Source organism: Primulina huaijiensis, chromosome 6 (genome assembly GCF_012295235.1).
Source record: "Primulina huaijiensis isolate GDHJ02 chromosome 6, ASM1229523v2, whole genome shotgun sequence".
In the NCBI taxonomy this organism is placed as follows: domain Eukaryota; kingdom Viridiplantae; phylum Streptophyta; class Magnoliopsida; order Lamiales; family Gesneriaceae; genus Primulina; species Primulina huaijiensis.
In genome coordinates, this window is record NC_133311.1 from 11693267 (window position 1) to 11705611 (window position 12345).

At 38.8% G+C, this 12345-nt stretch overlaps 1 protein-coding gene across 1 annotated transcript; it reads left to right on the forward strand.

Moving 5' to 3' along the window:
* Positions 1-798: 798 nt before the first annotated feature.
* LOC140979084 (uncharacterized) lies at positions 799-9918 on the forward strand. The gene is made up of 5 exons (XM_073444436.1): positions 799-1071; positions 5751-5879; positions 6253-8013; positions 9160-9450; positions 9562-9918. Exons 1-5 carry the CDS (start codon positions 799-801, stop codon positions 9916-9918), a joined length of 2811 nt encoding a protein of 936 aa, XP_073300537.1.
* The last annotated feature ends 2427 nt before the right edge of the window (positions 9919-12345 follow it).

The window sequence follows — 12345 nt, forward strand, 5'->3', positions numbered from 1 at the left end:
AAGTTCATTCAAGGATTTTCATCTATTGCGGTACCCTTGACCGCTTTCAAGAAGAAGAATGCAAAATTTATCGGGGGATCCGAATGCCAAGAGGGTTTTGAGAAGCTGAAGCAAGCCTTTACTTCAGCGCCAGTTCTATCGATGCCATCAGGGCAAGGAGAGTATGTTCTCTATACGTACGCTTCGAAGCTTGGTTTAGGCACAATGTTGATGCAAAGTGGCCAAGTTATAGCTTATGCGTCTAGACAATTGAAGGTTCATGAGAAGAATTACCTGAATCATGACCTCGAGCTTGTAGCGGTAGTATTTGCATTGAAGATTTGGAGACATTATTTATATGGAGAGAAGTGCAAGATTTTCAACGATCATAAAAGCTTGAAGTACTTCTTCACCCAAAAAGAGTTGAATACTAGGCAACGAAGATGGTTAGAGTTGGTAAAGGACTACGACTGCAACATTAGCTACCATCTGGGAAAAGTTAATGTAGTAGCGGGCGCATTGAGTCGAAAGACAGTAGTCATTACTCAATTATCACTTCAAAGACCACTGCAGTCCGAGATTCAGCGATTTGAGCTCGCAGTTTATGCTAGGGGTGAGGCCCCCAATCTTTCTACTATGACAGTTCAGTCGACTCTGAGGGATAGAATTCGAGAAGGTCAGTCTTCTGATGAGAAATTACAAAAATGAAGACTGAGAGATGAAGCTAAGGGTCGGAAGCTGTATTCTGAGGAGGATGACATAGTTCGATATCGAGATCGACTATAGGTTCTTAGTGGCGATTCACTACGAGAGGTTATTATGAAGGAAGCTCACAATACCATGTACTCCATTCATCCTGGAAGTAAGAAGATGTATAAGGATCTACAGTTGTTGTATTTGTGGCCGTATATGAAGCGAGACATCTTGCATTTTTTGTCCGAGTGTTTGATATGCCAGCAAGTTAAGGCTGAGAATCAGAGGCCAACTGGAAATCTTAAACCACTTCATATTCCTGAGTGGAAATGGGAAAAAATTACTGTGGATTTTGTTGTGGGATTGCCGAGGACTATCAAGAGATACAATGCCAGATGGGTGATAGTTGATCGTCTTACGAAATTAGCACATTTTCTACCTATCAAGACGACATTCACCATGACGCAATATGCAGAGCTGTATATTCAAAAGATATTCTGACTTCATGGGATTCTAGTATCTATCGTTTCTAATCGAGAGTCGAGATTCACATCGTCGTTCTGGAAGAGTCTACATGCATCGATGGGGAAAAAGTTGTTATTCAGTACAACATTTCATCCTCAAACCGATGGTCAGTCTGAAAGGGTGATTCAAATTTTGGAAGATCTACTACGAGCTTGTGTGATTGATTTTCAAAGAAGTTGAAAACCGAAGTTACCTCTAGTGGAGTTCACCTATAACAATAGTTACCAATCATCTATAGAAATGGCTCCTTACGATGCACTTTATGGAAGAAAGTGTATATCACCAATACATTGGGACGAGGTTGGTGAAAGAGGGGAATTTGGTCCGGACTTGATCAAGCAAACATCGGAGCTATGAGTCAAAATCCGTGATACGACGAAGACTACACAAAGCCGACAAAATAGCTATGCCGACAAGCGACGAAGAGAGCTAGAGTTTGTCGTAGGCGACCACGTATTTGTGAAAGTAGCACCTATGAAGGGTGTTATGAGATTTGGCAAGAAATACGAACTTAGTCCGAGGTTCAAAGGACCTTTTGAGATTTTGGAGAAGATTGAACATTAGCCTATAGAGTGGCGTTGCCACCGATGCTAGCTGGAGTACACAATGTTTTCCATATCTCGATGCTGCATAAGTACATGTCGAACCCTTCACATGTACTAAATTATGAGCCTCTGCAGGACTTCGAATATGTCATATGAGGAAATATCTATACAAATTCTAGATAGGCAAGAAAAAAGACTTCGAAACAAAGTTATTCAAATGGTTAAAGTCAAGTGGCTAAATAACTCATATGAAAAAGCTACTTGGGAAACTGAGAGGGACATGAGGAGTCGCTACCCGGAATTATTCGGTAATTTCTAATTTCGTAATTTCGAGGATGAAATTTCATTTAAGGGATAATGGAGGAATTATAAGGTCCACAAATACGATAACGTAATCCAACTGCATGCAAATCTAGAGAAAATGAAAAATGACTAATTAAATGGTTTTAATGGCATCAATTAATTATGATGTGCATGTTTGCATGTTTAAAATGTACCTTTCTACATGAATGCATAAAACCGAGTTTTAAAGGTTATTCGAGACGCGATCGAGAAACGGAGGCCGGAGACCATATGAGAGAAAATACTTTTATTAAATAATTGTTTTTAATTGTTTAATGTGTGGTATATTTAAAATGAAAGTTTCGAAAATGAGGTGTTTTTAGGTGTTTTTACACACCGAATCGTATTTTTAAACGGTATTAGATTTTCGACGAAAATATGAACTTTTTGAGAACTCGACTAATATTTTCACAAACTTCCCTAAACAAAATATTTTAAATATTAACTAATGAGCATATTATATTAGGTTAATGGGCCTAAGCTTATACTATGAGTTTTAATTAAAATAAAAGGCCCTAAACCGACCCTCAAACCCTCACGACTCACAGACACCACACACACAAGCACAAGGAATCTTCCTAGCAGCCAAGACACACGCACACACGAGAAAATTTGAAGGAGGAGTCACGTTTTCTTGAAGAAATCAGCAAGGGTCCATCTCCGCCAACGTTCCTCGCATCGCAAGCCGTTTTTCATGTGTAATATACGCAAAGGCATGCTTTAATCTTCTTTCAAACATCTTTCACACAATATTATGTATATTTAATTATGTTTGCTTGAGGAATATGATGCACCACTTTTATTTTCGTTTTTATGGCAATATATGCATAAAACTAGAGTTTTCTTTTTTTAAAACTCTTCCTAATGATGCATAAAGGGACTGCCATGGTAGGAAAACTTGAAAGGATGTTTTTTCACATGTTTAAGGACCCTTAGGAGCATGTTTGAAGGCTGGACAAATAGGGCAACTAGGTTGAACGAAAATTGTGTTTTTGTGTGGACTAGGCTTTCGGCTAGGGCACCTTGAGAGCCACGACCTTAGCTACTGTTAGGACTTGACCAGGAGACCTATGGGGGCTGTGTGATGGTCCTAGGATGGCTGCACAATGGTTGGACCGAGGGCTATGGTGATTGCGTGAGCTTGAAGCCGCTCATGCCTTGGAGGGTGACGGGTTGAGGGTGTTGGCTTCTAGGGCCGCTAGGTTCTATCCAGCAGCATGTTTTGGTTTTTTCTAGGTCCTAGGAGGGTCAAATAAGGTCTGGACATGGTGGCTAAGTGGGTGGAGTGAGGCAAGCTAGGGATCGAACCAATTAGGGCTAGGGTTTTGTGCAGAAAATTTCAGAAAGTTCCTAGGCTGGTCTATTGGTCTTTCTTGGCTTGATTTGGGTTGTATATGGTACAACTAGGTTTTATTAAGCTATGGTTCAAGTTTGGTTAAGTTTCGAGTCAATACGAGTCAAAACCGGGATGTACATCTAAGTTTAAAAATAATTGGAAAATTAGTCGAGAAGCATAATTTTACGTCTAAGAAATAATTATGGGTGTATTTTAAGGTCATATGTTAAGTTTATATGGATTTGGGTTATCGTTTTAAGGCCTAAGGATAAATTGGGAAAGTTAGAGTTCCATGGGCAAAACGGTTATTTTACACCTGAAAAATGTTAGACGTCCTGGCAGTACCCTGAATGCTATAATAAATGTTAAAATGGTTATTTTAAATTTTTATGGAATTTTATGATGAAACTTTAAAGCTAAAAGACATGTTGCATGCTTGATTTAAAAGAAAAACGATTTATATGTGCATAAATTTTTATAAGTGGTGGGAATATGAAAAGTTGGTGGAGGTGAATTGATTGTGACTAATACGATGATATGATGATATGATGATACGATGATATGTAAGGCCAAAGCTCAATTGACGGGTGAGAGTGTCGCTGATGTCCCCGTCGCCCGGTACCGTGGTAATACGTAGATGGATCTATCGACCTACAGCTAATAATAGTCACAATTGAGGATTTGAATTCAATAAAAAGGGAAATATATACGTATATTGTAATATCCCAACCTTTATCTTGTTAATCTCTATGGTTTAGTATTGTCATGATCATGTTTTATGATTTAATGGTTGAGATTATATAAATGGTTATTGTTTATGGTGTTGTTTATTGACATGGGATTAGAATGGTTATGGTTATGTGTATTGGAATAGTTGTTGGAGTTATGTTATATAATTGTGATTGGGAATGGTAATGAATTAGTAAAATAGAAAGTTGATCTTGAGCCAAATAGGAAACGGAAGTGCAGAAACGGTATGAAAAATGTGGCAGTAGTTGTGGTTTTTAGTCTAATGTTTTGTATATTAATCCAATTGATGTGAGGCTACTTCCATTAGAAAGATAAGATATAAGGCTATAACTTTCATGTTTTGAGTTTTGTTCAAATCAGTAAGGAAGGCGAGCCAAAAGTGGCCCGAAATGTGTCGTGTGTTTCGTTGTTCCTGCACTGACACATGTTGGGAGAATGGGCATAACTTTTTACTCAGACCTCCAAATGACCTGAAACCAGTGGGAGATTCAAGAAAACACATAGGCTACAACTTTCATGTTGACCACTTTTGCTAATTCGGAAGAAAAAGTGCAGTTTTGGCCCTTGGACAGAGGGTACACGGACCTGTACACGGACCCCTACACGGGGTCCGGGTCCTGCCAAGAAAAATGAGTGATTTCCAGTGTGTACACGGACCTCTACACGGAGGGGGGCACGGGGTCCGTGTCTATGGCATAGAAAACACGTTTTTGGTGTAATTGAAGGCTTTTAAACGTGATTCTAAACCCTTCTACTCACTTCCTGCTCTCCCATCGTTTCTTGCCTTCTCCTTTCAAGGTTTTCTCTCCTTCATTTTCCTACTTCAAGTGCCAAGCTCATAGTTGATTTCTTAGCTTCTTCCACTAAGATTTCAAGCTACAAGGTAAGATTTCTATTCTTGGAGTTGGAAGGGTTTGAAGTGATGAAGGTTTAAGTTGAATTGTTGATTCCTTGGATTAATGATAATGATTTATGGATATTATTGTGATTATTGTTGTAGGAATCATTCAAAGAACATCATAGCAACCAAAGGGATTGTGGGTTGTAAGTAGAAGCTTTCTTTCAAGTGCTCACATGATATATATGTATATACGTCATGTTTGTTGATGTCTAGCTCCTTCCATTGTTAGATTATTGATGTATGTATTGTTATTTGTTCATTGTGCCAAGAATACCATTGAATTCATTGATAAGGAGCTAGTACTTTATTGTTGCCTACCAAGTATTTGTTAAAATGCCCAAATGAAGTTCCCCTATGATTAAAGCCAATGAATGATAGTAATTCATGTATGTCATTGGCCAATCACATGATTATGAAGTATCTCTCACAGTTTTGATATTTATATCAAAGAGATACTTGCCACAGGTCACAGGTCACAGCACTGTCATTTCCTTCCTTTAATTCATGACATGATACCCTTTAAATTGATTTGAGACTTATGATATATTCTTCATTGTCATTGCCAAAAACGCCATTGCCATAGCCATGTTTTAAGCCAAAGCTATATGTATGTAATTGCTACGTACAGCTTTCTATTTACTGAGTTTATTCTCATTCCAATTAATGTTATGTGATGCAGGTGATAAAAAAGACTGAAATGGATTGTTCGAAGCGGGAGAAGTCATATAAAATGCCATGGGAAAGACTTTTTGGTTATGTCACTTTAAATTGTGGTGGAGTGAACATATGTAAAGCTTTAAAATATCATGTATTTTGGTAATGAATGATGGGAAAATCTTGTATTGGCTTTTGATTATGTATAGATAATATGTTGTGACTAGTAATGTTGCTAGATTTTTTTTAAAAAAATGGTTATAATGTAAATGCTATTTAGTACTTTTCCTTTTAAATGAAATGCTTCCGCGTACGTTATTTTTATTAAATGTTATTGTCATGGGAGTGGGTTGTTTCAATTGGTATCAGAGCGAAAGTTCTTGGACCGTATATGACTTCTTATACCTAGGACAATCCGGTATGTTTTCGATCTTGCATCTATTGATTTTAACATTGAGCGTTGATCCTATTCCATTGTTATTGATGTATTTTTCTTCTTATCTATGTTAAAGTGAGCTTATGTGTAGGAAATGCCTCCTAAACGAAAGGTTATTGAAGGGGATGATAGGACCCCTACCACTGATAGGACTACCAATGTTGTAGATGAATTCAATAAATTAATACAAGAAGAGGCGAAAGTTCATGGTGAACAAATTCAACAGTTGTTGAGCCTGCATACCTCAACCCAGGGTCATGGTCAAGGAAGGGGACAGAGTAGAGTGGAAAGCACCGAAGTTAGTTCTTATGACGTATTTAGGCGAATGAACCCTCCCGAATTTGTTGGCAGTCCTGATCCACTGGTAGCTCTTGAGTGGGTCAAGTCACTGGAGGCCATCTTTGATTACCTGAAGTTCAATGATAGAGACAAGGTGAGCTGTGCAGTCTTTATGTTGGTCAAAGCAGCACGTATTTGGTGGGAAGCCACCAAAGTTACAGTTACTGTTCGTATGTTGGTCAAATATTTTTCACGAGAGGTTAGAGCTAAGAAAGTGAAAGAATTTCTCGAGTTGCGACAAGCTGCCATGACTGTCAATGAATATACTCTCAAATTTGAAGAAGGATGTGTCTTCGTTCCTTTTATTGCCGAGAATGATAAAGATAAAAGAGAGCACTTTCTTCGCGGTTTGAGACCCGAGATTCGAACAGATGTTCACATGGCTAAAGTGGTGGCATACCAAGACATTGTTGAGAGAGCACTATTAGCCGAACTTGATGAACAAGAGATTGAGAAGGAACGGCAGTTGAGAAGGCAAGCTTTTCAAGCTAGAGGGCAAGGGACAAGCGCTAGTACTCGAGGTGGTTACAAAGGGAAAGGTAAGATGGAGCAACACAATAAACCTTCTGTGCCTACTTCGGGTACGGAGCGACCGTTATGTCCCAAGTGTGGCAAGCTACACAAAGGCGAGTGTTTGGTTGGGAGTGGCCGATGTTATAGATGCAAAGATATGGGGCATACAGCACAGAAATGTCCTCTCTCCTCTGACAAAGGAAAAGTTCAAGGCAGAATCTTTACGATGACAAAAGAAGGAGCCAATCCTGATTCTTCAGTCATATCAGGTAATATTCTAATATCTGGCAAGGAAGCACTTACATTGATCGATACCGGAGCAACTCATTCTTTTATGTCTGAAGTATTTATGCTCTCCTTATCTTGCGAGCCTACTATTATGCCCTTACAATTCACTATTATGCCCTTACAATTCACTATTATGTTGCCCTCTGGTGATGAGATTTGTCCTACTAGTACTCTTACGGCATGTCCGGTACAGATGGGTACGAGATTGTTATATGCTGATTTTATTGTGATTCCGATGGTTGCATTTGATGTTATATTGGGTATGGACTGGTTATCTGCTTATCGTGCAGTAATTGATTGTGTGGGAAAGACCGTGAAATTTGTAATTGATGATCATGAGAATAATGCAATTGTTGGTCTAGGTTCATCGATAAGTACTCCCATTATTTCTTGCTTGCAAGCTATTAAATTGTTGAATAAGGGATGTACTAGTTTTCTGGCCTTAGTATCAGATGTAAATAGGGACAGTAATGTGCCATTACAGAATATTGAAATGGTTCAGGAATATCCTGACGTATTTGCTGATGATGTGCCTGGTTTACCTCCTGATCGAGAGGTAGAGTTTGTTATTGAATTAAGTCCAGGTACAGCCCCAATTTCTAAAGCTCCGTACAGAATGGCTCCAACTGAAATGAAAGAATTGAATAATCAACTTCAGGAGCTATTAGATAAAGGTTTTATCCGTCCTAGTTCCTCGCCATGGGGAGCTCCGGTTTTGTTCGTGAAAAAGAAAGATGGATCGTTAAGATTATGCATTGATTATCGCGAACTCAACAAGGTAACTATTAAAAATAAATATCCTTTGCCTCGAATCGATGATCTTTTTGATCAATTGCAAGGGGCCACTGTGTTTTCAAAAATCGATCTTCGATCCGGATATCATCAATTAAAGGTAAAAACGGAGGACATACCAAAGACTGCTTTTAGAACGAGGTATGGCCATTATGAATTTTTGGTGATGTCGTTTGGATTAACTAATGCTTCTTCAGTATTTATGGATTTGATGAATCGTGTCTTTAAGCCATATTTGGATGCTTTTGTGATTGTGTTTATTGACGACATTTTGATATATTCAAAGACACGACAACTTCATAGGGAGCATTTGAAGATCGTGTTACAGACATTGAGGGAAAAACAATTATATGCGAAATTAAATAAATGTGAATTTTGGTTAGAGCAAGTGGTGTTTTTGGGCCATATCGTGTCAAAAGAAGGAATAGCAGTCGATCCATCCAAGATTGAAGCTATCAATCAATGGTCCATTCCAAAGACAGTTTCCGAGGTACGGAGTTTTCTTGGTTTGGCAGGGTATTACAGACGATTCATAGCGGATTTCTCGAAAATAGCCTTGCCATTGACGAGCTTAACACGAAAAGCTATCACGTTTGAATGGACCATAGAATGCCAACAAGCATTCCAAACTTTGAAAGATAAGTTAACTTCTGCCCCTGTGTTAGTACTTCCTTGTGGTACTGAGGATTTTGTTGTGTATACAGATGCTTCAAAGCAGGGGTTAGGTGCTGTGTTGATGCAACGTGGGAAAGTGATCGCTTATGCTTCTCGTCAGCTAAAAGAATACGAGAAGAATTATCCCACGCATGATTTGGAGTTGGCGGCTGTAGTTTTCGCCTTAAAGATTTGGCGGCATTATTTATATGGTGAGAAGTGTGAAATTTTTACCGATCACAAAAGTTTGAGTTATTTGTTTTCACAGAAAGAATTAAATATGAGGTAGCGGAGGTGTTTGGAACTAGTGAAAGACTATGATTGCACCATTAGCTATCATCCTGGAAAAGCTAATGTGGTTGCTGATGCTTTAAGCCGTAAATCCAGTTATTTAGTGGGTTCCATGATTCAGAAACCGTTGTTACTTGATCTGCAAAGGAACGAAATAACTCTGGTATCTCCAGGTACAGTAAACCAATTATCTGCATTAGTTCTTCACTCTACTTTGGTTGATCGAATTTTAAAGGAACAACAACTGGATCTTCAATTATTAGAGTTAAAGAATAAAAGTGATTTGACAGGAGTTTCTGAGTTTGGTTTGAATAGTACTGGGTTGTTGACCTTTCGAGGTAGAATTTGTGTTCCTGTAGGGGATGATATTCGTAAAGATGGTCTTATTGAAGCTCATTCAGCGCCTTATTCAGTTCATCCTGGCAGTACCAAAATGCATCAAGATCTTCGACGTCTTTATTGGTGGCCAGGTATGAAGAAAGATATCATGTTCTTTATTTCTGAATGTCTAACCTGTCAGCAGGTTAAGATTGAGCATCAAAGACCTGCTGGGACCTTGCTATCTCTCCCGATACCTCAATGGAAGTGGGAGCACATTACCATGGATTTCGTAACAGGACTTCCAAGAACACCAAAGGATTACAACTCCATTTGGGTAATTGTTGACAGGTTAACCAAATCGGCCCATTTTCTTCCGGTCAAGACGACGTTTACAATGAACCAATATGCTGAAGTCTATGTAGCTGAAATTGTAAGACTCCATGGAATCCCTGTGTCAATCGTATATGATCGTGACCCGAGGTTTACTTCTGAATTCTGGAAGAGCTTGCACAGAGCTTTGAGTACCAAATTGGCTTTTAGCACAGCATATCATCCTTAGAGTGACGGGCAGTCAGAAAGGGTGATTCAAATTCTTGAAGATATGTTACGAGCTTGCACAATTGATTTCTCAAGAAGTTGGGATTCCAAATTGCCTCTTGTTGAATTCACGTATAATAACAGCTACCAGTCTTCAATTGGAATGGCACCCTACGAGGCTTTATATGGAAGAAAGTGTCGATCTCCTTTGTATTGGGAAGAAGTAGGCGAAAGAAAGATGTTGGGCCCAGAATTAGTTCAACAAACAGCGGATGTTGTGGCATTGATCCAAGAGCGAATGAAGACCGCCCAGTCTCGACAGAAGAGTTATGCCGATGTTCGTCGACGGCCTTTGACATTCGAGGTAGGTGATCATGTTTTTATTAAAATAGCCCCTTTTAAGGGAGTGATGCGGTTTGGCAAGAAAGGTAAGTTAAATCCTCGATACATTGGGCCATTTGAAATTCTCGACAAGATTGGGGACCGAGCCTATCGTCTTGCATTGCCACCGGACTTGGCTCGAATGCACAATGTCTTTCATGTGTCTATGCTACGCAAATATCTTCCCAATCCATCTCATGTCCTTCGACATGAATCCTTAGACATGTTACCTAACCTAAGCTACGAAGAAATGCCAGTTCAAATTCTTGATCGCAAAGTTAAAGTGCTAAGGAACAAGGAAATTGGACTTGTAAAAGTTCTATGGCGTAATCAAGTGATCGAGGAGGCCACATGGGAACCGGAAGAGGAAATGAAACATCGTTATCCAAGTTTATTCGACGGTAAGTAAATTTCGGGGACGAAATTTTTATAAGGAGGGGAGATTGTAATATCCCAACCTTTATCATGTTAATCTCTATGGTTTAGTATTGTCATGATCATGTTTTATGATTTAATGGTTGAGATTATATAAATGGTTATTGTTTATGGTGTTGTTTATTGACATGGGATTAGAATGGTTATGGTTATGTGTATTGGAATAGTTGTTGGAGTTATGTTATATAATTGTGATTGGGAATGGTAATGAATTAGTAAAATAGAAAGTTGATCTTGAGCCAAATAGGAAATGGAAGTGCAGAAACGGTATGAAAAATGTGGCAGTAGTTGTGGTTTTTAGTCTAATGTTTTGTATATTAATCCAATTGATGTGAGGCTACTTCCATTAGAAAGATAAGATATAAGGCTATAACTTTCATGTTTTGAGTTTTGTTCAAATCAGTAAGGAAGGCGAGCCAAAAGTGGCCCGAAATGTGTCGTGTGTTTCGTTGTTCCTGCACTGACACATGTTGGGAGAATGGGCATAACTTTTTACTCAGACCTCCAAATGACCTGAAACCAGTGGGAGATTCAAGAAAACACATAGGGCTACAACTTTCATGTTGACCACTTTTGCTAATTCGGAAGAAAAAGTGCAGTTTTGGCCCTTGGACAGAGGGTACACGGACCTGTACACGGACCCCTACACGGGGTCCGGGTCCTGCCAAGAAAAATGAGTGATTTCCAGTGTGTACACGGACCTCTACACGGAGGGGGGCACGGGGTCCGTGTCTATGGCATAGAAAACACGTTTTTGGTGTAATTGAAGGCTTTTAAACGTGATTCTAAACCCTTCTACTCACTTCCTGCTCTCCCATCGTTTCTTGCCTTCTCCTTTCAAGGTTTTCTCTCCTTCATTTTCCTACTTCAAGTGCCAAGCTCATAGTTGATTTCTTAGCTTCTTCCACTAAGATTTCAAGCTACAAGGTAAGATTTCTATTCTTGGAGTTGGAAGGGTTTGAAGTGATGAAGGTTTAAGTTGAATTGTTGATTCCTTGGATTAATGATAATGATTTATGGATATTATTGTGATTATTGTTGTAGGAATCATTCAAAGAACATCATAGCAACCAAAGTGATTGTGGGTTGTAAGTAGAAGCTTCTTTTCAAATGCTCACATGATATATATGTATATACGTCATGTTTGTTGATGTCTAGCTCCTTCCATTGTTAGATTATTGATGTATGTATTGTTATTTGTTCATTGTGCCAAGAATACCATTGAATTCATTGATAAGGAGCTAGTACTTTATTGTTGCCTACCAAGTATTTGTTAAAATGCCCAAATGAAGTTCCCTATGATTAAAGCCAAGGAATGATAGTAATTCATGTATGTCATTGGCCAATCACATGATTATGAAGTATCTCTCACAGTTTTGATATTTATACCAAAGAGATACTTGCCACAGGTCACAGGTCACAGCACTGTCATTTCCTTCCTTTAATTCATGACATGATACCCTTTAAATTGATTTGAGACTTATGATTCATTCTTCATTGTCATTGCCAAAAACGCCATTGCCATAGCCATGTTTTAAGCCAAAGCTATATGTATGTAATTGCTACGTACAGCTTTCTATTTACTGAGTTTATTCTCATTCCAGTTAATGTCATGTGATGCAGGTGATAAAAA

Coding starts and splice junctions, on each gene's coding strand:
- LOC140979084 (XM_073444436.1), top strand. CDS start 799: ATGAAGGAAGCTCACAATACCATGTACTCCATTCATCCTGGAAGTAAG. Junction 5,880..6,252: donor GTAAAGCTTTAAAATATCAT/GTATTTTGGTAA, acceptor GCTTATGTGTAG/GAAATGCCTCCTAAACGAAA. Junction 9,451..9,561: donor CTCATTCAGCGCCTTATTCA/GTTCATCCTGGC, acceptor ACCTGTCAGCAG/GTTAAGATTGAGCATCAAAG.